Source organism: Calidris pugnax, unplaced genomic scaffold (genome assembly GCF_001431845.1).
Source record: "Calidris pugnax isolate Ruff unplaced genomic scaffold, ASM143184v1 scaffold69, whole genome shotgun sequence".
Classification (NCBI taxonomy): Eukaryota; Metazoa; Chordata; class Aves; order Charadriiformes; family Scolopacidae; genus Calidris; species Calidris pugnax.
The window spans coordinates 509,441-534,966 of record NW_015090859.1 but is presented as its reverse complement, the minus strand read 5'-3'; the positions used below and the strand labels follow the sequence as shown (position 1 = coordinate 534,966).

The 25,526-nt window shown below is 41.0% G+C and overlaps 1 protein-coding gene across 2 annotated transcripts; it reads left to right on the top strand.

Annotated features, from left to right (window-relative positions):
• Window positions 1–200: 200 nt before the first annotated feature.
• Window positions 201–11,043, top strand: LOC106889256 (uncharacterized protein C17orf105 homolog). Of its 2 annotated transcripts, XM_014944093.1 has the most exons (5): window positions 201–379; window positions 4,055–4,135; window positions 6,647–6,765; window positions 8,653–8,845; window positions 10,674–11,043. In XM_014944093.1, exons 1-5 carry the CDS (start codon window positions 287–289, stop codon window positions 10,800–10,802), a joined length of 615 nt encoding a protein of 204 aa, XP_014799579.1. In that variant the 5' UTR covers window positions 201–286; the 3' UTR covers window positions 10,803–11,043. The 2 variants fall into 2 exon arrangements, with proteins under 2 accessions (XP_014799579.1, XP_014799580.1); XM_014944094.1 differs by lacking the exon at window positions 4,055–4,135.
• Window positions 11,044–25,526: the final 14,483 nt, after the last annotated feature.

Below are 25,526 nucleotides of genomic sequence, written 5' to 3'. Positions count from 1 at the left end.
AATCTATTTTATATATGAATAAAATACCCTTTGGAATGCTTTGCTCTAACATTCACTTCTTGTTTGCTATTTGTTAAATGTATTGTTTGAAATGCTACCACCAGCTATTCATTCTTTTTCCGAGCAGCGATGCCATGACAACCCCCACGTGACCGGCTACAAACATACCACAAGTCTCCAGGGCTTTGCTTTAGGAAAGGCTCAGGCTGGTATTACTCATACTTTTGTTGTTGTTGTTGTTGTTGTTTTTAAAGCCCAGATTCAGAGATGCTTTATTTTGTGCAAGATGCATCGAGCCTACCAGCCAGTCTTACCATGTGGCAACAAGTATCTTCAGCTAAAATGGGACAAAGCAAAGTATGAAGAACACAAGAAAAGGGTAGGTACAACTGTTTGATAACAGAGCAGAGGCCTTCATGACAGAATAAGGTTGCAAGATGTGTACAGCATCTCTCTACTCATTCTTAATACTGTTACGAGAGCTATTGATCAGTGGTAAGGTACAAGAGACATGTTTTAAGAATATCCAGCAAACATAGGTATGGCTTTTGTGTCCATTTAGAGTTATCGTAATGATGTCCACCAAATTTAAAAGTGAAAAAGATCTGGTCAGTCATCTGCTCCAAATCAGTAATAATGGAGGACTGTTCCGTCTTGAAAATCCATAAGCAGTGAATACCATCAGTGATGATTCAACTGTATTGCTACCTTAAGAAGATTTTATCAGAAAATAATTAGCTTTAATACGAAGAAATAGTTCTTCATTATTTCCAGACAGGGTTTGTTTCATTAACTGTATAAAAATATCTTCCTTCCTTCCTTCCTTTCATTGTTCCCATAATTCGACTTGCAGGTGGAAAAAAGTTAAGGATGAGGTAGAGAATTGAATTTGACATATTTTTCTAACCAAATTGACAATATTGAAATAAATAAATAAATTTCCTTCTGTGTGAATTAACCTCGAGAGGCTTACGGTTGTGTATAAGCACGGCTATTTAAACAGTGGCTCTTTTAAAGCAGGGAACTGATATTAGTGTAGCTGAAACACTCTTCGGCATCCGCTGTACGTACAGAACTCTTCTTTGTTCAGCGCACAGAGCATTTCATACATGCGCTAAGGCATTCAGAGGCCAAGAATAGAGGTTAGATACCGTCATGATATATGGTGAAGAAATGTATTTATAGACAACAAAACGTTTCCCACGACTCAACAGCTCTTGTATTAAACACGAGTGTTTAATACAATTAAACACGAACGCAAGCAAAGAGGAAGAGTAACTGTCATGTTGGGCAACAGACAGCACAGAAGGTAAAGAATTTTGTTCCTTATTTCAGGGTTCACACCCAGCTCAGTGATGACTAAGAAGGTCTCCAATGGTCAAAGAGTGGCCTTTTCAAGTGTCCCTGTATTGTCATGCTGGTGTGCTCCTCAATTCCCACGCTAGTTGCCTGGAAATTCCACCGTGCCTTCTGCTGGCATGAATTCAGGCTTGCCATGGGGAATGCCAGCTACCAGGGCAGCCATACCCACGGGCTGGGGTGACTGAAGGCAGCAGGGCAATTCAGCAGCCCATGTGTGGCACAGGCTTTTGCTCTGCCAGGAGAGACAGGGATCGCTCTGAGAAAAAGCTCTAAGGGCTTCCGCTTGGTGATGTGCAGGCTTGGCATTGAAGGAGCTCACACGCACACACACAAACCCACCAAAAAACAGAGCAAGAGGGAAAGGGGAAAAATAGGGAGCAAGGAAGGAAAAAAGGTAACATGCCAAAAAAAAAACCCCAAAAAGGTACACTTCTTGGAGAAGACCACTAAAAGGATGGCAATGGTTAGGGATAATTTTCACCACAATGCAAAGATACAAAAAAAGGCCATGTTTCTATGTACACAAGAGTAAATACTTCCAGTCTGAATAATGTTTTATTTTCTTAACGAAGAAAGAAACGGGGGGGGGGAAGAACAGAGTTACATCTACTCTCTGCAATATTCTGCATAGAATTAAATATAAAATGGCTCCAAACCTACCATGGCTCTGGAAAGTCTCACAGTAGAGATTATGGTGAGCTTAGAAAATACCAGGTTTTACCTTTTACTGCTATGCATATAAGGACAGAAGGGAAATTAATCATAACACTCCCCAGAAAATGATATTATGTTGATATGAATTCCACAGAAGAAATGTTTTTTCTAAGCCCACCTTTTGTTGTTCAAGTTTGAAACAGTTTGCATAACTATAAATTAAGATCAGAATTTGCATAAATATCACATTTTATTCTTCACACCGGTGATTTCTACTGACTGATACAATAACAACCCTATTTTACAAATTGCATGTCTTCTTAAAGTTATTTTTAAAATAACTTAATAGCATGGTAATTTAAAGCATCTGAAGAAGCAGAGGAGCTAACAGCAGCAGAAGCCAAACCACTAACAGCCTTAGAGATTTACCAAGTTTAGTTCTGCTATCCAGTAAATATCAGCTACTTCACACGATGGGATCTAGAAAGGATTAAGATGAACATGCTCATCTCCCCCTGAAATCAGCTGGAGCTGAGAGCAGTTAGCCCCTTCTGGGATCCCACCTCCTCAGAGACAACTGCCACAAAAAAGCAGCTAAATGTTTTCACAAGAAGGCGGGCAGTTCAAGTGAATTTCAGACAAAGCTAGAAACTGCTAAACATTGTCCCAGTCAATGCAGTAAATTATTTGCCCCCGTTATAAAAGAAAGGAGCCTGTCCTGGTAGCGTGTATGACAGGTCTGCCATCAGGGATTCAAGCCTGCTTCTTGGCTTATCACAAAGCTGCTACAGAAAGAGAGGTGGAAACTTCTGCTGCACCCAGGCAGTGCTTTGGTCATGACCTACTGCATGGGGTTTGCATTGGTGCTGTGCCTGCTGCTCTTGGCAGCCTCTTTTATTTAAATAGCAAGTATTTCTCTCTGCTTTCTGTATCACTGAGTCTGCCTGAGATGGAACAGTTCTACTATGGGGTATGACAGAGGGAGAATGTTTATCACATGTATTTCATGACAAAAATCATAGAATCATAGAATCGTCTAGGTTGGAAGAGACCCTTGGGATCATCGAGTCCAACCATCTACCCTACTCTACAAAGTCCTCCCCTACACCATGTCCCTTAGCACTGCATCTAAACGTCCCTTAAACACAGCCAGGGATGGTGACTCCACCACCTCCCTGGGCAGCCTATTCCAATGCCCTATCACTCTTTCGGTGAAAAATTCTTTCCTAATGTTCAATCTAAACCTACCCTGTTGGAGCTTGAAGCCATATCATAGTATTGTTTTAATAAATTCAGTCTCACTCCCTGCAGGACCCAGTCTGAGAGAGAATGGTCTTCCCTCTAAATCCTGTCTTGCTCCATGGCCGTTACCAGCTTTTCTTCCACAGGGTTTCCTCAGTCCAAGACATCTCACAGATTATTCTTCTTTTTCATATATTGCATGGCTAGTTAGGAGAGGATGGAGATAAATATTATCATGCCACTGAACTACCAAGTCCAATTATTAGAATAATTAGATTCACAATTTGCTTTTGATGATCATTCTAATGCTAATAATAAGAAGCTTGGGAATACTGTCAACACAAGAAGTCCTTTTCCAGTATTTCTTACCTCTTTCTGGCAGCATCCTAAATGTACATCCCTTCAGAAGATCTGGCCCAATTTAGGAGTACCTAGGGCTTTCTTATACTTGTCTTTTTATTTCTGCTGAATACCTAATAAAAACTGCATGCCTTCTCTTAGACAGTCTTTCCTGTATCATAATATCAACACCACTGTAACTGGACTGTATTTATTTTACATTTCTCCAACATAAAGAGCACTTTGTATCTCCAGCAGACTTTAGAACAACTGCCTTTAACATTTCCACTTCCCACTACTCTTCTGGGCAAGTCTGGCTTTGCTGATGTAATGAATCATATGTTTAATAGCGTTACTGCTGGTTAACAAAACAGAATGTGAGAATTAAAAGATCTCCCGTAATGATATGCAAGGGTATTTCCAACAAAAATGGATAAACATTTCATTTCTGTTGCAGATCCAGACAGCAAAACCATTAGTGGACACAAGCGCCCCTGCAACATACAGCCACCTTCATCTGAAGTTAGGGAAACTGAAGGTATAATATTGGTTATATACACTGAGCACTAGCACGCTTACCTTCACATCTCCTCCCAAAGAAAACAAAGAGACTACCAGATGGTCACAATTACAGGGTCTTTTTTTTCCCATCGGTGCACAGTGATTGCTGCAACAGGACTATCAGGATCCACGAATAGCACACTCCCAGCCACATTAAATAACCTATTTTATCTTTATGATTATTGATGAAATCAGAGGGCTTCAGATTAACAAGTGCTAAAGCGTTCAAATAGCCTTCTAAAAGGTACTTCTGCACAACCATGAAAAAAACATGGCAAATAACAAGAATAGCACAATCATCAAGATACACACAGAGCAATGAACTGAATAATAGGATGTTAACATATTCAAAGCACAAGAAATAACAATGGATAGCCTTGACTGGCAGTTATCCTGAATTCAAAATCTTACTGCTCCCAAGAGGTGAACTTTTATTAAAAGATGAGAGTGGAAAATAAATGGTTACCTAATTAACTCTGCTCACTAAAAGGAAACAACAATGATTTAAAAAAATGAAATGTGAGCAAAGTAGAAAATATGTGCAGCTAAACCCTGTCAAAGACTTAATTTCCAACACAGTGCCCCTCAGGCAATGGGAGCGTAGCCCATGTAAGGACTTCAGAATTAATTTCCTTAAAAATGTTTATCTTCTCACTGCGCAACATTATAATCCCCAGGCACCTTTAAAGTCATTTCACTAGCAAAACAATTCATTTCTCCTCCATGCATAAAATCATATGCTATATTAGGAGGTGGGTTCAGTCGCTGTTGTTATTTTTTTCCTATTACTGTAAAAGTAACACTGATAAAGTTCCTTTGAAAATGAAACATTGCGTAACCTCACACATACAGAGGTTAACAAAAAAACCCAACAGGAACCCACTACTCTTAGGCATGTTCCTTTGAACTACGGGTCCTGGTACCTGGAAGTGAGACTGTGGTCCTAGTCTCTTTCTCATCCTTCTCTTCTCCAAACTGCTACGTACAAAAAAAAAAAAAAAAAAAAAAAAAAAGAAAACACTTAAATCCTAAGTCAAAGCATAAGTAGATAAATATTCAAAAAAAAAAAAAAAAAAAAAAAAAAAAGAAAAGTAAAACCTCTAATGTTGCAATCTTCTAGTAACCAGTTCTTCTTTATAATCATTCTCCTCAAGGCTATTCAGAGCTTGATGGGATTACTTAAAAATGTACCGGTTTTAGGTCGTTTTATACTACAATGTGACCAGCATCTGCTTTGGTGATAAACCCCAGCAAACAAGACAGACGCACTCGATTTCCTACAGAAACCTCCTACTTTAACATTGGCCACTCAAAACTATCAGAGTGGGATGAGCTCTGTTCATTTCATACAGGACATGCAGTATCTTTGGAGTGTCCAGAATCAAATTAAGAAAAAAAGGGGGAGAAAGGAGAAGAGTGAATTACCAGGCTCAAAATAAGACTATTTATTCAGTGGTCCTGTTCTGAGGGGCTTTTGAGAACGAGATGTTGAAATCCAGCTATGAAAAGGGTGCTTTCCCTGCTTTCCTCCATCCAGCCTCTCTCTGGCTACCTCCAAATCAGTCCTGCTGCAGAAGGCAGTTTTTCTCTTCACGTCTCCCCTATTTCTTCCCAGTTCCCACAAATGCACTTTTAGCATAGATTTGTGTTCTTCAAAAAACAATATGGTAATATTTTTCACAAATTAGGCAATGTCCCAGGCTAAAGGGATTCTCCCTCCTCCACTGGACTCCTTCAGTTTTCATCCCACTTCTGATACTAGGTTATTTTGCCCATTATATAGTGAATTTCAGAGATTATTAATAACCTTCCATTTTAAAACTGAAGTTAAAGAGACTTAAAATCATGCCAAGGATGAACAGAGCTAGCCTATACTGCCTCATACATCTCTCTCCGTTTGTTCGTCACAACCAGTTGTTACTTCTCTTCTTACACCAGCCTGCAACCCCTCCAGGACAAAAATGGCCTGCAACTGGCCCTAATCCAGATCTCACTGAAGTCAATGGAAAAATTATCATTTGATCCAAAACCCACCGAAGATAACAGAAAGACTTCCATGGTCTTCAGAGGAGTCTGGATGAGACCCGTCATGTGTTTGTACAGTGTCCATCTCAACAACGATAGATTTTGATGAGAGTCTGTAAAAGCTGCTAGAGGCACAAATGATAGTGAGGATCCTGGAAAAAGCATTGACAAATATTTACAGAAATTCTGTTTATACTGATGAAATGCATTTGCTAATGATGCAGGCCGCTGCTGGTGTGGTTGCAGGAATGTGTATCAGAGTTGAATTCACAGCATTGGGAAGGGCTTTCTCTTGTTGTATCACCATTAAAATGTTGAAACAAAGGGTTCTGTCAACACTAGCGCAGAAGTTTTACCTGATCAGTGTAACACCCTGTTAGGTATCCATGCTGTTATGTATCACTGCTGCTTGCTATGGCCTTGTAAAAGCGGAAGCATTTTTTTATCCCTTTTTTACACAAAGTTGAAGGAAGACCGACTTTCCGTCATCAAAAGAGACAACTGTTTGCTGCTGGAGAAGATGTCCTGCATCATGAGAACAAAGGGACAAATCGACAACAAAAATGACTATAGGGCCAAAAGGTAACATCAGGAGCACTATTCCTATGTAGTTATCAAGTTACCTTCCCAGTGACAAACATAGCTAAGGATCAACTGCTCTGTGAGGACACGTATTTTAAAAGGCAGCCCAAGGTATAATCAACACTTCAGAAAGCCATTTGCTCGTCCTGTTACATGAAATCCAATGCCAGGCCATTTTCCTCCTACCTTCTGTTGAAGAGAAGGTGGCTTTAAAATAGGTTTTCAGTTTAATAACTGAGGGAATGAAAAAAAATGGGGGAAAATGAGAGAAAGAGAACATTGCCCTACTTTTAAGGGAAATAAATGAAGTAAACCTATTATGTCTCAGCAAAGCTGTTGTTCCTGCTAAGTGACTCATTGCTGCTGACTTTGCCAGTTTTTCCTACAGACACCACCGGAAAAAGGGAGATCCAAAGCTGAGAGATGAAATAAAAACAGAGCAAAGAATAGAAATAAAATTAAAAAGAAAAGTGGAGCAGGAAGCAGGCAAAAGTGAAAATATAATTTACTGCTCAAAGCAGACTAGGCAAAATAGGCCTTGAGGATTTATCACTGGAGAGAACAACCTTACATATTTTTGATTCAGGAGGAAATTCATACCCCGAATAGGACACAGCAAACCAGCCAACAGCAGGGACAGGCTTTTGAAGTCAAGAGAATGCTTTGTACAACTCAGGTGGCAGCTGTTACCTCCTGTGATTCATTTAAAGACAGACTACTTCATGACAGACTCATTGCTCATTGGGCCCTAAAGTGTCTCCAGACAGCAAAAAATGCAGCTCAGGTGCAAGTGACCTAGGTAGAACTCACTAAAAGTCACCGTCTCGAATATCCTGACATCTGCACAGTTCCTTGGGAAGACAGAAATTATTTGAAACAGAGTTGGTCATGTCCATGTCATGCAAATCCACATCATAGCACTTACTGCTTGTCACTAGTGAATAATACCCAGATCAGTGCAGGCATCAACAAGCTTCAGTTAACTCTGCTACTGAAGGTGGGATTCCACAAGAGATGGAAGGAGCAGAGCATCCTCCCCCATTTCATTCCCTCCCTCCCTTCCTGATTCAAGTGGCAAACCCTTGTTGTTTTCTTTGGATCAACTCTGGTTTTCATCAAACCTCTCCATTAGCTAATTGAACTTGAGACAGCAGCAGAAAACTAACCCAACAAAAACAAACAAACCTGGATAGTTTTTCTGCCACTTTCTGCAAACTGATGAATTCCAGGGCTGGTGCAAGGGGTGGAAAAGACCACACAACTGGGAGCAACAGGGCGGTGAGCAGGGGAAGGAAAAGAGCAAGTCCTTCCTTTTTTTGGTGGCAGGAGGCCGCTACAAGGTCAGCTCAGCTGCCTGGGAAATTACAGTCTAAGAAATCACAGAAAGTCTCCAAGGCATTTGAGGCAGTATGCTTATCTCCATTATCTTCATTGCTTCCCAACTTGGTTCATCAGGTTTGTACACAAATTAAAGGTATAAACCAAAGTAACTGAAATAGTTGATCATAAAGGGTCTCAGACACTGGCCATGCCCTCACCTACAGTACTGCACTACAGCAATTCCAAGACTGGAGGGTTGGCATTAATCTGAGATAAAACTAGCATTTTTCCTCTTGTAAAATGTACCAAACCTCCATACAGGCAGGGCTGCATTTGGAAGATACTGAACAAAGACTATTCTCTTAAGAAGGACAAAAGGATTGGGTTGCAAGGGCCGGTTAATGCAGATCAAGGAGGAGCAAGTCCCTGTAGGAGAGGTATAAAACCTTTAGGCAAATTTTCCCCTGACACAAGATTGACAGATACTTCACATTCTGGGTTGGCCGGGGTGGGAACTCAAACAAGCATGAAGAAGTTTGATTCTGCTTATATTGTTTTCCTCTCTAGTTTAAATGGAGAAAAACGAAAGCAGGAGCTGCGGAGAGTGAACCAGGAGAACCGCGCCATTCTGGATAGAATTACAAAGACCCAGCCTCAGTATCACGTTCAGCAATGGCACGAGGATTGGCAACGAGCTGAAAAATACATGGCCAACATTGCGAGATATCCTCGGGGGCGGTGTAAATCACAGAGCCAAAAGGTAGCCCTGAGCTTCTGTCCTTTCCTTCCCAGTTATTTCTAGATTGGAACTGCCCGTAGAGCGCGTCTTGCACTGGGGATTAACTGCACGTGGCAGCCAGCCACACAATTAACAGCCTTTCATTTAGACAGCCACTCTTATCAAATGAATCCCAGAATGCTCGTCAGACTTTATTAGGTGATTTGTAAGGGCTGTGCTTTCTACAGTCAGACCGGCCACCATGCTGAGAGACGGTGCTCTCAGAAATAAATCTAAAAATAATTAAAAAAAAAAAAGAAGCAATGACTTACCAGTTCTCTTAGAAAAACACCCAAACACTGCAGGAACATTTAAAGTGACCAAGTGGGCATATGCATTGAGACCTACACCAGCCATTCTGCGCAAAGTAACCAGCTTCTTATTTTCATTAGTAACAGAGGTAAAGAAATCAACAACGGAACAGCTATGTTCAAGTTCAAGCTTTCCCAGAGAAAGAAAATTAACAGTCTTTAACCTTTCCACATCCAGGCTCCCTAGCTTTGAACCTACTAACTCCCAAACTCCCAACTTTCCTCCCAAACCAGAGGGAAGCTGCAGCACTGCCCACCAGGCAGGGAGCTGGCATCAGCTCGGCATTTGCCTGTGTTTCCTATCACCTTGGATTGATGGGCCTCCATGGTTTGGGAGGCCTTGTCTTGATTTGGGAGGGACGTCCTCCATGCAAGTCTGATTCAATATATACGGGTGTTGCTCAGCCCCTATATTCACTACCTGACTCATTACCTCTAGCCTGAGGCCACTGAAATAAATCTTTTTTGAAGTCTGTAGTTTCTGAACATACATAAAAAGATTTCCAAATGCGTAGCTCATCGAAATCTATCTGAGTCTTTGGAGGACAGTAAGTAGTATTTCTTTTATCCCAGGACTATCCTTCTGCCAAATCATTGGTCCCAGTTCTAATTCCAGAGGATTTGCTCAGGAGAGGCAGAGCACTCGAAAGTAAAAGCAATAAAAATTGTGGCATTGTAAGCAAGAAACAGTACCTCTAACAAGCTTCTGTCCAGAGACCATTCTTGAATACAGATATCTCATTTTTAATAACAATTTCCAAAACTATTGAGTCTGAGGCAGAAAGCAAGTATAGAAAGCTTCAGCCCAAACAGTTCAGACTTGACAAAGAAATAAGGAACTAAAAGAGAGGCTTCTACAATGGAAAATATTAGGCAGCTTTAATTACTGTGGAATACAAGTCAAAGAAATGTATTAAAAATAGTAAGGTTGTAAAGCAGGTGCTCCATCAGAGCAATCAGAAAATATGAAAATTATGTCTGGAAGATATTTTTTCAGGTATGAAAATATATATATATTGAATATATATAGATGAATAAAAATATTAGGCAGCTTTAATTACTGTGGAAGTATCATTGCAAGCCAAAGAAATGTATTAAAAATAATAAGGTTGTAAAGCAGGTGCTCCATAATCAGAAAATATGAAAATTATGGCTGTAAGATATTTTTTCAGGTATTTATATATTCACCAACTTTTGATTTTGGCAGATTTTTATAAATGCATAAACAAATTATCATAGAGAACTAAATACATCCTGTGGCAGATTTTTATAAATGCATAAACAAATTCTCATAGAGAACAACCTTCAACCTTCCCCACATCAACTGTTAAGTCTGTGCTCTGTAATGAATAGGTACTAGAAGACCTGTAAGAAGTAGTCACTAGAAAACATTTTTTCCAGGTGAAAAATCCAGTGTGATTCTGTTTTTCTCCAGAATCAAGGCAGTGACAGGTTCTTTTTTTACACACAATTATATTGATTTCTCTCTTTTCTGGCAGGAAGAGCAATTTAAAAAGAAAACATCTAAACAAGACAGAAAAAGAGAAAAGCAACTGAAAGAAGAAGGTGTGAAGAGGAAGGAAAAAGAAAGAGAACATGTCCACCACGGAAAGGGAAAGAACAACTAGAACAAGACCGAGTTCCGGAAATAGCATTATTCCAGTAGTCTCCTGTGAAAGCAATTTAGGAAGTAGCAAAGGGCTCTTAGTCTCTCTTGGGTAAAGACTGCATTTGGAAAATTTATTGTTCTCAGCCTTCTGCTTTGCCCTTATTCTGGAAATGATTCCTTTCCTGGCATGGTGGACCAGGAGAACGGGGGGTTGTGAGCTCATTTTGTGATTGACACCCTGTGCATCAGCATACTCTGATTTCTGTACTTTAACTTACAGAAGTAGTCACTAGAAAACATTTTTTCCAGGTGAAAAATCCAGTGTGATTCTGTTTTTCTCCAGAATCAAGGCAGTGACAGGTTCTTTTTTTTACACACAATTATATTGATTTCTCTTTTTTCTGGCAGGAAGAGCAATTTAAAAAGAAAACATCTAAACAAGACAGAAAAAGAGAAAAGCAACTGAAAGAAGAAGGTGTGAAGAGGAAGGAAAAAGAAAGAGAACATGTCCACCACGGAAAGGGAAAGAACAACTAGAACAAGACCGAGTTCCGGAAATAGCATTATTCCAGTAGTCTCCTGTGAAAGCAATTTAGGAAGTAGCAAAGGGCTCTTAGTCTCTCTTGGGTAAAGACTGCATTTGGAAAATTTATCGTTCTCAGCCTTCTGCTTTGCCCTTATTCTGGAAATGATTCCTTTCCTGGCATGGTGGACCAGGAGAACGGGGGGGTTGTGAACTCATTTTGTGATTGACACCCTGTGCATCAGCATACTTTGATTTCTGTAGTTTAAGTTAAAATATCGCTGTTCCTATGCAGGTGATAATTTCTAGCATCAGGAAAGACTGGGCTTGTGATGGTGGTAACCTTTTCAGCTACGCAGCTAAACTCAGCAAAAATTATAAGCAGATAATTTTTGGGAGAAGCAGGTGGAAGGACTCCTACAGTTTAGCATACTAGGGGTTCAAGTATTCTGTAAGAGTATAGATTTTAAACACACTGCATCTTCAGTATAGTGAAAAAAGCATAAAGCAGAATAGCATAAAAGCCACTTCCCTTATAATTACCAACAAAACTCCTTTGAATTTATAAAAGCTAGCAAAGAAGGAGCCTAACTAGGAAAAGGATTGTAGCAGAGCAACTGTAGCATAGCTAATTGATCTGATTCAGATTAGGGCTTTTTTTTCCACATGACAATTTTCATCTCGGTATATCCAAAGATAAAAGCTAGCAAAGAAGGAGCCTAACTAGGAAAAGGATTGTAGCAGAGCAACTGTAGCATAGCTAATTGATCTGATTCAGATTAGGGGTTTTTTTTCCACATGACAATTTTCATCTTGGTATATGCAAAGCCTTTCCAGTGAGGACCCTCTTGGCCAACAGTAAATACTTCAGGGTGAGGGTTTTGGAAAGTCTCCAGAGGCTGTCTGAAGGAGAGGCTCTCTGAAGGCTCCTTGGACCAACGCCCTCCCAGCACAGCCAGAGAGACCACTTCCTTCTTTACGCACGATTTTATGCAGTTTTTCTGTCAGTCACAGTAACTGCATTCACAGAGCAGAAATACTAAAAATACATGAAATTTGCTTCTAGCTTCCCTTTTAATGGGATTTAGCAGCTTGAAATGAGGAGAAACAGCACCATGTGACACATTGGCTCTCTGCGTGTTACAATTTACCACTCTGTCAGACCATCATGGATTTCCAGTTGAGGGGACAGACACTTCTGTTCTAAAATGTATATTTCCTGTTACTTATTTTTTAATTCCACTTCTTCAGAATAAAATGTGTATTAAAATCACAAGCTGATCCTAGCATAGCCAAGCAGGGCAGCAGCAGTTCTCGGAAGAGGCATCAATTGAAAGCGAGCAGGAGGGAAGAAGTATCAGCTCTCGCTTTATCTGAAGTAGAATTTAATCTGTAATCATTTTGGAGGCTGCCGACTTTCCAAGTAGACACTGCAGCAATAACTATTTACTTCCTGGCACTTGAAAATGCTTTCTAAGACGTTTTCTCCTTTCTCATTTGCAGTATGGTTCAGACAGTAATGTTTGAAATGCTAATGATGAAAACTTACTTTAAGAAGCACAGAAACTCTATAATACAAGACTATGTATTTATAGTCCTGGCCTGAGAAAACAGAAATAACAGCTACCATAACCACCAACTCTCCAATACTTCAGTGACTCTGCCATACAACTGTGAGCTTCTGACTCCAGAAAACGCACAGCTTCCCATGGCAGGATCCCCAAACCCACCACACTAGAGAGAAGAGTTTCACCATACCCAAGTGCCTGAGTCAAGAAGGAAAAAGGGTTCATGTTTGCCCAAAGCAATTGTAGGACTGTGCTGTGGCAATACACATCCTACAGCATGTTGAGTATGCCCAGACCCAGTGTAGTGGGGGTGACCCATATGAATTCATCAGCCACAGGGCTCCAGGGCTCTCAAGCCACCAGCCGTGATGGGACAGTGCCAGGACAGACAAATTCAGCCTTTGTCATGCACCTCTGTTACAGCAATCACATCGGGCAAGCACGTGTCAGCTCTTCCCTCCAACTCTTCCCTCGTTTCTAAAAGAAGGGTTATAGACCTTTTAAATAAAAGCCAAAAAGACAGTAATTTAATGAACCAAAATTTCCTGCACTATCAGAAGGAAGAGGCCAGCTTGGCTTTAATAGCAATTCTATTTTTAAATGAAAATGTCCTGTGCCCTTATGGCTGAAGTCAAACACCATGAAGTCCCCTACTTCACATGGTTCCAGGTTGGATCATCAGGGCACTCTGTAAGGGACCAGCTATCCATAACAGGTTATATCATTAAACCAAACAAAATTCTTGTTTCCTTTTCTTCTTTAAAACCTTCAGAATGGGATGATAATAACCTAAAATGTTTGACCAACTGCCACTTGCCTTACAATTAAGTAGAAATGTGTTACTCTCTTCAAATCCCTGCCTTCAAAGTTAAAACGCTTTGCTGCTGAAACACTGGTATGATTACAAGCCAAATACTTGAAACAAAAGAGAACTAAAGTACCACCATAAAAAGGAGTGTTAAGAGTTACAGGAAATGTTAATCTGAGGGACAAATTCTGCTGCCATTTTCACTACTGTAAATCCTGCATCAGCCACAGGGCTCCAGGGCTCTCAAGCCACCAGCCGTGATGGGACAGTGCCAGGACAGACAAATTCAGCCTTTGTCATGCACCTCTGTTACAGCAATCACATCGGGCAAGCACGTGTCAGCTCTTCCCTCCAACTCTTCCCTCGTTTCTAAAAGAAGGGTTATAGACCTTTTAAATAAAAGCCAAAAAGACAGTAATTTAATGAACCCAAACTTCCTGCATTATCAGAAGGAAGAGGCCAGCTTGGTTTAATAGCAAATCTATTTTTAAATGAAAATGTCCTGTGCCCCTATGGCTGAAGTCAAACACCATGAAGTTCCCCACTTCACATGGTTCCAGGTTGGATCATCAGGGCGCTCTGTAGGGACCAGCTATCCATAACAGGTTATATCATTAAACCAAACAAAATTCTTGTTTCCTTTTCTTCTTTAAAACCTTCAGAATGGGATGATAATCTATTTTTAAATGAAAATGTCCTGTGCCCCTATGGCTGAAGTCAAACACCATGAAGTTCCCCACTTCACATGGTTCCAGGTTGGATCATCAGGGCGCTCTGTAGGGACCAGCTATCCATAACAGGTTATATCATTAAACCAAACAAAATTCTTGTTTCCTTTTCTTCTTTAAAAGCTTCAGATCAGGATGAAAATAACCTAAAATGTTTGACCAACTGCCACTTGCCTTACAATTAAGTAGAAACATAGACGTGTTACTCTCTTCAAATCCCTGCCTTCAAAGTTGAAACGCTTTGCTGCTGAAACACTGGTATGATTACAAGCCAAATACTTGAAACAAAAGAGAACTAAAGTACCACCATAAAAAGGAGTGTTAAGAGTTACAGGAATTGTTAATCTGAGGGACAAATTCTGCTTCCATTTTCACTATTGTAAATCCCAACTAGCAGCCTTATCTTTACAAAAATTGCTGTGGATATAACAACCTTACACAGAATCATAGAATCACAGAATGATATGGGGTGGAGATCATCTAGTCCCACCTCCCTGCCAAAGCAGGTCCACCTAGAGCAGGTTGCACAGGAACGTGTCCAGGCGGGTTTTGAATGTCTCCAGAGTTGGAGACTCCACCACCCCTCTGGGCAGCCTGTTCCAGTGCTCAGCCACCCTCAAAGTGATGAAGTTTCCCCTCTTGTTTAGATAGAACTTCTTATGTTCAAGTTTGTGCCCTTTTCCTCTTGTTCTGTCACTGGGCACCACCGAAAAAAGACGGGCCCCGTATTCCTGAGGACCGTGTCAACCCGTCTTTTGAACACCTCCAGGGATGGTGCCTCAACCACTTCCCTGGGCAGCCTATTCCAATGCTGGATAACCCTTTCCATACAGAAAATTTTCCTAATATCCAATCTAAACCTCCCCTGGCGCGACTTGAGGCCATTTCTCCTTGTCCTGTCTCCTGTGACTTGGGAGATGAGACCGACCCCCGCTTCTCTACACCCCCCCTTCAGGTAGTTATAGAGCGCGATATGTTCTAGTCCACTAATCATCTTTGTAGCCCTTTGCTGTACCCTCTCCAGCAGTTCCCTGTCCTTCTTGAACTGGGGAGCCCAGAACTGGACACAGTACTCCAGATGTGGCCTCACCAGGGCAGAGTGGGAGGATGACCTCCCTTGACCTGCTGGCCACACCCTTCTTGGTGCACCCCAGGATGCCATTGGCCTTCTTGGCCACAAGGGCACATTACTGGCTCATGGTCATCCTGTTGTCCACCAGGACTCCCAGGTCTTTTTCCACAGAGCTGCTCTCCAGCAGGTCAGCCCCCAACCTGTACTGGTGCATTAAGAAACCATGTCAAAAAACTCATGATGCAGTTTTAAAGATGGCTGGGCTGAGCTTCACTACCAGCTCACTGCCGGGAGAAACACGAGGTCAGTCTCCCACTTTTAGCCCCCTCCTTGTGCCCCTCTTCTGTTCTGTTTATCTCACACTGCAAACCCCAAGCAAAGTCAGGTCCAGGATAAAAGTCACAAAAGAAAACTTTTTTCTTTTCTCTTTTCTTTTTTTTTTTTTTAGAAAGGAGAACAGTTTTCCAGTGGGTTAATGAGTTGAACCAGTTCATTGAAGATTAATTTAAGTTTAACAACACAGCTTCTGCGAGAAAGAAGTAAAGCCACATATTCCATTGGTAAAGTGAAAAAATGGTTACTCACTCACTGCCTGGCAGTATTTAACACCAAAATAGCTCTCCTAAGGGTCAATAAAAACACATGGGGCCCCGCAAAATGGTTGCAACTCAATAATCCATGTTGGTTACCATGGAAAAGTTATGAATATAGACACAATCAGGGTTTGTCCAAGTTAGGAATGACTAATCTGGTATTCATCACCACCCCCCTTTTAACTGGACAAACACCAAGTATGAGCATAGTAATTTTTTTATTTCTTTATATTTACCACAATAAAAGGAGTATTGCTTAAATATTCCTGAATTATTTGGCTTTTTCTTCTTCTTTTTTTTTCAAACATGGAGTTTTTACAATTTCAGGAGAAAGCAATTCACTTGGATTTCCGGGCCCTGAGTTTAAACAAGAATAATGAGTTGAAACCATATAGCCTGCAGTTTAAATAAGTAAATAAATAGATCAGCCCTTCAAAAAATGTTGCACTTGTATTATTGCATTAAAAGTTGTGAAACTGAAATCTGAATTGTGAATCCTTTATTTTGCTTTGTAATTACAGAACATGCAGGGTTCATGTTTTCATGTTTTCCTTTGCTCTTACGATGTTAAGAAACCTTATTTTGAAGGGCTGACACTTGACACCCCAGCTGGAACTTGAATTAAAAAAAAAAAAGAAAAAAAAGAGAGATACCACAGAAGTTATAATAAAACCGTAAGAGTGAGGATCTTTGTTCCTTCCCAGCACTCACATTTGACTCTCCTTGCTAACCTCACTCAAGTCAGCTTAATTGTTCTATGTTTTAAAAGTGTTTCCAAAATAAAAGGTTGGGTATATTTAGAAGGAACATAGCATGTGTAGTAGGACATTTAACTTGTGTGTGTTTAAAAATTAAATCAGCACAAAAGAAGTGCAAAGAAAGCAGCAGCACCACGCAGCAACAAGTAGAGGTTACCAGGACAGAGTACAGCATGGTGGGTTGTTTAAATCTGTGTTTGACACTGTTGATTTGTCCCTTCAGAACTAAAATGCATTTATCCCTCCATAGACCCTTCTGTGAAGGATGGAAACGCTACCTCCACTGTAGATACAAGGAACTCCAGCATAAGGGCTCCTGTCACATTAGTCAGAGGGTCATATTTGCACCTGACTCCAAACTCACCATTCATACATACTTCTTAAAAATCAATTTACATTTCAGGACAAACCAACTAGATGGCCAAAGAAAGCAGCTGAGGTATAAGAAGAATTTGAACTCTACTCTTATGTATAATATAAATGTAGCTGTCCCCAGCCACTTCTGCAAATTCAAGCACATTTACTTAAGCCTGTACAAGAGATAACCACAGAGTTCGAAGTCCAGGTTCACAAGTCAGTGAGAGGTTGGTGCTCAAAATATCATGTATGGATGTCACTTCCTTGACAGCATGAGGTCCAGTTATTCTTTTGCTTTTCTCCAGATGAAAAGCCAGAGTCTGAACAAACATATAAACCACAATGTGTGGAAGCACTAGAGTTTGTTGGGCTACAGGAAGACGCTACGCAATTTGTCATCCTGAAGCGCTGCTCCGGCTCTCCAATTTAAAAGCTAACTTCTACTGGGACTTTGCAAACAGTGTCTATAAAACCACACATGGGAGAAGAAGATACAGGACATCAGGAGAAAAAATATCCCCAGGGAAAGAAGGAGCCTGCAGGAAGGAAGGTGGAGGTATGGTGGTTACTGTGCTATCAGAAGGGCAGGTAATGAAAAACCTCCACGCCTGCTGTTGTTCCAGCCCTCATGAGTCGTTTCTAGCTGGAGCAGCCAAAGAAAAGTTAAATGAGGAAGGAAAGCTGGAATGGAACATCCTGGTCACCTCCACATCCGGCACCATCCTGTGTTTCCTCATTAGCCAAATATAACCCAGATTTATTTCACCGTGGTATTTTCTTTTGAATCAGCAGATTCTTTATTTTTTAATTAAAGCAAATGTTGCCAAAGCTGTAGGAAAGCATACAAGCTCAAGAACAAGACTAATGATTACTGCCATTACAGATGTATGTAGAAGTGATATATTACCACCTCCTAGCAATTCACCTATCTGAAAAAAAAAGTACAAAAAGGAGGTAATATTACCAAAACAATATGGAGTTAGTAATTTTCTTATAAATATATATTTAAATAATGCTGAAATCTTTCTTCAGCCTACAGAAGCTTGATATTTACATACACATTGTTAAAGGAATAGAAGAAAAACCTTTGCTAAAAACAGAGATGCAACTTGTACAGTGAATCACAGCCACCATTCTGCAGTGTTTTCTTGTAACGTTTTTGAGACCTTTAAGAATCTGATAAAAGGAATCCATAAACAGAAAAGAAAGATTTTTTGCTCTTTCTTACCTATTTCTTTGATGCTCGTGACCAACAGAAAATTAATTTTACATTCTGCATCCACCAGCAAATTTTGAGTCTCATTTCAATTTTAAAACTCATAGTTTTCTTCATGAATTAAATATGGCACCTACTAATCCAATCGCTACAGTAAGGCTGGAATTTTAGTTCCAATAACACATTGATTAAGCTCTGCCCTCAAGAGTTTCAGTTTTCAGTATGACAAAGGTTGCTTTGATTATCTCACATCTGCATTATCTATGTCTTAGGGTTTAAGTACAGTGCCGTGATTTGGAAGGCATGTGGAATCGTGCCTGTCATATATAATCTATACACATACGCACAAATTAAAGCCCATTGAGCTGGATTCCCTGGAGCCTCCCCGGAGCTCAGCTGGCATAGCTGCACTGAAAATTGGTCCCATTATCAGGAGACAGACAATCACTTCTTGCCTCTGCCTTCCCCACCCCCTCCTGTTGTTCTTCATGGGGCTGATTGCTGCATCATTTATGCGCTGCCAGGGCTTTGTTGCGGGGGCTGCGGCCTTTGAATTGCTCCTGCCACTTTGCTAACACCACTGAACAGCATATTACTGATAATTGGTTTAATTTGGTCCCCCCATCTCTACCAGGGCTTCCACGCAACAGAGGCATGCAAAGCAAACCTGGGTGAGCTCTTTTAACAGTCTACTTAGCACAAGCTTCTTTTCCCTCCTAGACTCCTTAGCTTGAAGCTTAGCCCAAATTAGGATACGTGCTAACAGGTCACAGTGCAAGAAAGTGTGGTCGTAACCAAGCAGAGCTTGCATCTTCCTGAGGACAATGCGACTTGGATTTTGGGTCAGCTGCTGGGGACCTCTAAAGAGCAAACAGGGTGCAGCTGTAGCTCGGACACACTTACATAAACACTTATGAAAACCCACTATGAAAGACAAGCAAAGAGGGTATAAACCACCAGGAAATACTGGTTACCCACTAGTCAGAGTTCCTGCAGCTTTTCTACTTTATGTCTTTTGCAGAAGTTCAATCTCCTTTTGCTAAGCACGTTTGTACAGCCTTGAAAGGAAGGTTCTTGTATGAAGTTCAAATGGCTTCGTCTTTGCTGCTGTTTGAACCTGAGTTAGTTAGCTTTGGTTAACTGATTGGAGTCAAAGCTTAGGCTTAAGTGTTTTGTAGTACTGATATGTCCTATATCATACTTCTAGAACATATTACAGCCATTAGCTAAAGAGTTTCAACATGCCAGCGACCTCCTAGGCTAGGCAAAATGTGATTGATAGATTACAGAACGTGAAAAGACACACAGGTTGGCAGACACGCGATAGAGATACAGACCACCTGACTGGTTCAAATTCATTGTGGGTGCAGATATACATGGGGGCAGCTCTGTCCATCGGACTATGTTTGAACATCAGCTGAAGTGAGCCTTACCTCAGCTGGGAAAAACCAAAGCGGTATTTGCAAACCCTTGACAGCATCAGCTAAAGAAAATATAAAACACAGATCACATTATAATGTTAGTCAGGAAAACCTGTTACAGTTTGCAAATCTTCAGATTAAAAAAAAAAAAAAAAAAAAAACTAACCAATGCTTGGCAGCTAAAATGAGATCATGGTTATCTGACCAAAGATGGTACGTTGTGAAGCTGGTGAGAAACGGTCTGCTGGGGGAGGGCAGGGGGTGTGTTTCCAAGAGGTTTTTCAGAACTTGAACAGAAAATGGTATCACATTTGTAATCAATATAAAAGAAGAAAAAAAAAAAAAAAAAAAAAAAAAAAAAGGATTTATATTCACCTTTGCTGGAAAACATCAGACAAACAAAATTCCAGCAAATGGGTGCAAGTGCATAGAGCTAGTCTGGACTTGCATCAGGACTGATTTCAAGTACGTTAGAGATCCAATATGAATGTTTTGCACAACTCGTTTCAGGCTTTGATTTTGTGAGCTGAAGGCAAGAGCCCATTTCCTCTACGCTGAGTGCAACTAATATGACCTGTAAAACGGTTTTGGCTCCCTGACAGGGCATAATACTTTTATCCTCTGACCTTGCTGAGAAAAGGACCAAGGTTGACACTTGCGCATTTTTTCCATCATATAATGTATTATCCTGATGCAACTAATTATTACACTGTAAACCCAATTTTGTTTTGATGTTTATCATTTCTCAGAATGATAAACACCTTCTGCTACCGAGTTTGTAAATATATAAACTTTTTAAAAATGTAGCTTGTAATTGGATCTTCTTCTTACAAGAATAATACATTGCATGCTATGTTACCTCCAATACCACAGGTAGATATCGGAGTTCAACATACTTCATCTGTGTGTTCTGTGCAATGAAGGTTCTCATTACAAGATACATGGCCTACATGCCAAACCCACCTGGAAGTTGGAGGGGTGTCGGGGGGATATCTCGGATTTGGAAGTTTAAATTAGGTGCCCAAATAAAATATCCTGTTTTCAAAAGCACCCACCATTTCCAAACAGAAAGCAAACCGAAAAAATCAAGCCTTCTTTTGTTGGCTGTCTAAATATGGTTCTGTATCTTAATTAGATAATAAAATTTGAATTAGGATGTTTGCCTCCATTTTAAAAATATTGTTCATCTGACCACACTTGTAATGGCAAACAGCTCAAACCACTGAAATCTGAGGGTAGGCTAATTTTATTAGGTTAAAGCGTGCAAGGGACCTGGCTTTACAAGCCTTTCATACACAAAACTCCCACTGCCTGCAGGATCAGGGCTTTACATGGGGATTCCAGAACCTTCCTAGTTCTCTCAGTTCTTTTTTTCATGCTGGAAGAGCTAGGTTGCCATCTGGCACTGGCTTGCAGCAGCTGCGCAAAATAAACTTAAGCAAACATATTGGCACAGGTGTGATTAACACTGCATTTTAATTTATCTAAACAAAAGCTCATAGGCAGTCCACACCTCTGAGTGCATGTCATGTCCCACCTTTTCAGCTCTAGAATTTATTCTTCAACTTCAGTGGTCTGGAGAAGGCTTCATCCAAATCACTGCTCCCAAGCATATTTTAAGATGAAACTTTTTCCCTTGAACCACGTGTAGTTGGTCAACAAACATATATATATATCACTAAAAAAGCTCTTTCGATGAGTTCAGTAAAACACTTTGATTTTTCTAGTTTACTTGAATTCACTAGTAATTTTAAAGCTCCCCCCCTCTTCAGTAAGCCTTTCTGTTTAACTACAATTTGGTTCAATTATGCAACTGAAGAAACAAACTTATTTGCCCAGAAGAAAGCAACAAACTGCTCACAAGTTGGAAAATGCATTTTAATGGCCTTAGAAAGACTGGGAAATTACTAAGTATAGTCATATCATCCATATAAGTGACCGAGATCTTTGCAGATGTTTCCACATGTCTCTTGGAACACATGTTGAGCGAATTTTTTGAATAGTGGAGGAAAAGACAGTTTCCTCTTTACACCACAGAAATATGTTCTTTCTAGGCTCCAGATGAGGAATTTTTATCCCACAGAAGTGAAATACATATCTCTTTTAAAGCCCAACTACTTGCGACTCGCTTGCAGAGAGTGACCATGTTAATTTGACTGTGGTGAACGTGTGAGGTTCTCGGAACCGGTTTTCAAATACCTCCGTTTCTGCAAGAACCAACGATTCAACTTCGTTGAGTCTGTTAAGACTGAAAGCCCGGACGCTGGGCTAAGTTCATTCAGCAGAGAGCACAGGCTGATTAGATTTGAGAGATCAGACAGGAAGATAAAGAAAGTTGCCCTGTTTGTGTGGTTTTGTGTTTCGACAGGGCTACCAACTCTACTCCTCTCACCTCTCGCTCTGCTGCTTTGGGGATTAAAGTACCACAACTGCCCACGTGCAGTGACCATTACCTGTGATTCTTGTGCAGGGCAACCCTGCTGTGTGTGCACAACGAAACCATTACCCCAGGCACATCAGATTCTACTCACCTGTGGCTAACTGAGACATTTTTGACACTCGGAGTTATTGTGCTTACTCAGAGCAAATATATGTCCTGGAGCAATAAGCCCAGAGTACCTGAACAAGGCCTAATGCCCATCCACAATCAACTCCACAAGTGCAATAAGTGTCACAAGTTCCAACTGCTCTGTTAAACACAAACATGTTAGCTGGGTCTGCGTCCTGGGTTCATGCTTCCTGAAGAAAATGCTGTAGGAGGTGCTGCAGGTCAGGCTGTCCCTCCTAACAACTAACACAAGGAAACGGAGCATCTCTGAGCAGGTCCTGCCTCCCAGACCTTTGGGACAGGTTGTGATAATCCCAGTGCAGGAGAGAGTAACTTACAGTTTGGTCCAATGACCCACATAAAGCTCAGTGAGATCCCCTTTTCCCAGCCTCAGTCCTTTCCTATCAGCTGCTGACAGGCAGGAGAAGTGGAAACAGAACAGCATGCAGAAACTGGCTCTATGGCAGCTGGGAGCTTTCTTTCTCCAGGGGAATTCCTTACTGGCCATTTGCAAGCACAATTCAATCCCCTCATCAGATGAAAAATGAAGTCTGATAAACTAGACAATGTTGGTGATGAGAGACAGAACCTGGGACCTCTCTGCAAGTCGCTCCTCCTTGCCCTCCCTCCAGCCATAACCTTCTAGATCTATAAGATCTCCAAGCAGGTTTTGATCAGGGTCCAAGTATAAAGATTTGTACATACCATGAGGTCATTTGAATGATGTCCAATCAAGATGCCAATAGGTGTTGGCTTTGCAGAACCAACGGGAGGGAGAACATGTGCCAAACTTGAGTCAGTTAGCAAAAATCATAATGTACATAACAGTAACACACACTGAGGCCAGTTTGCTGTGCTACCAAGAAAGTACATTAATGTAGAGGCTAGAACAATCAAGCCAGCAGCCAGAAAAAAAAGTACCTCTTCAGACTCATGCCAAACCAACAGAGATGCCACTTACATTCTTACAGCTAGCATCCAAATAACTGATCACATTTCATCATGAAGAAACATGCTGCTATTGCCCGAGGCAAGCACTAAGGAACCAAATGGGAACAAATAAGATATTGAGCCTGAACTCGACAAGCAGCATTCCAGTTCCTGCCATATTTTTTGGTGAGGCGTGTATTAGGAAGGCAGATTATTCTCTGGAATTTGTTACTTTTCTGTGAAATTTACCTAACTGTTGCAGAGAGCAACCAAAAAGATAAGGAGAGGATGTATGTCTCTGGCCTTTAAAGGACAAGGAAGATGATCTAGGTTAATATACTTAGGAATGCAGCTCAAGGTCTCTTTGACTTCTCTTTTTTGTTTATTTTGCTAGAAAGGGTTGAGCAGGTACGTATACATGCATGCATATCTCCTTGCAAGTATTGCGAGGTAGGATAAATTGAGCAATAACACAGGCAGAAATGAAATGAAGCGATTTTAAATGTGTGTTAACACAATGATCATGAGACCTGCTTTGAAATAATATGTTGTACAAGAATATGGTACTTGCTCTTAGCCCAGGAAAAATTTTGCGTGTGGTACAAGCTCTTTTGTTATCAATATGAGTAGGGAAGTGTGCTTACATTTTCTTCACCAGCTCGTGGACAGACTTTAATAAAACAACCTAAATCACTCCTACAGTAAAGGCAGCCAGTCATCACAGCTACAATAATGTTACTTCTCTGTTTTCTAAAAGCAGTGAAAAAGAATCCTCTGCTCCTGTGAGCACAGTGAGTTAAATTGCTAAGGAATTACAGATTTAACAGCGTTTCTAGGACCAAATTCATCACACATACCTCCATTCACTCAAGAAGGTCCCTAGGCAACTCTTCCATCTCCTTTCTATCTTTAGTGAAAGCTCAGTGTACTTCTCCCTCCTCCTTGTCATGTTTATTTCTCCCAACAGTGTTGTTTCTTTCCTGTCTGAAGATAAGTAATTCAGTGCTACCACATAAAATTTTGAGCACAGATGAGTTAAGGGTCCTATAAGATGTCCATCAAAACCAGATTTTTGTTCTGCAGACATTTGTGGAAGTGCTTGAAGCTGTGATTGCCTCTTATTTCCAGTCTCTAATGCCCAAACCATTACAGTTCTGCCCACTGATGCCTAAAACATTCCCTAAAATACTTGCATTGATTAGACATAGCTTTTAAAAACTATTACATCCAAGCTGACAGACAGATGGTAATAACTGTGTGGTCTCACAACCTTGACCAGCAAACAAAATAGAGACATCATAGCAAAGCCTTGTTATAACTAGTTTGCCACGGTTTCAGTGTTCCTCACAGAAACAATCATAGGCTGCACACACTTTGGGGCAGGGCTCCTTTTTTCCCCCTGTTTATTTAATTTTCTGTTTGAAGATCTCTAAAATCAGGGAAAAAAAAAACAGTTAGTGGTTCAGCACTCTAGGCTGCAAAATGCCAGGACCACCTAAAGCTTCCCATATCAGCACTTACACAAGGTGCCATTCTTTCACCCTCCCCACTGCTGAAGAGGAAGAGAGCATGGAAGACGGAAAACACTGCTTAGGAGCCACTTCCCTGACATGCGCAGCGAGCAGTGAGTCCAAAGCACAAAATTTGTTTTGTGAGAAGACCTGTCAAGTCTCATGCATAAAACTCATTCAGCTGACCTCTATCTCTATCCAGCAGGTCCAGAGAGGTAATTCTTCCACTTTACTCTGCTCTGGTGAGACCTCACCTGGAGTATTGTGTGCAGGTCTGGAGCCCTCAATATAAGAAGGACATGGACCTGATGGAGAGGGTCAGAGGAGGGCCACAAGGATGATCGGGGGGATGGAGCACCTCTGCTACGAGGACAGGCTGAGGGAGCTGGGGTTGTTCAGCCTGAAGAAGAGGAGGCTCCGGAGAGACCTAATAGTGGCCTTCCAGTACCTGAAGGGAGCCTACAGGAAGGCTGGGGAGAGCCTGTTTACAAAGGCCTGTAGTGACAGGATGAGGGGAAATGGCTTCAAGCTGGAGGGGAACAGATTTAGACTGGAGATTAGGAGAGGGTTCTTCACTGTGAGGGTGGTAGAGCACTGGAACAGGTTGCCCAGGGAGGTGGTTGAGGCCTCTTCCCTGGAGATATTCAAGGAGAGGCTCGACGAGGCCCTGGGCAACCTGGTCTAGTTGGGGGTGTCCCTGCTGACTGCGG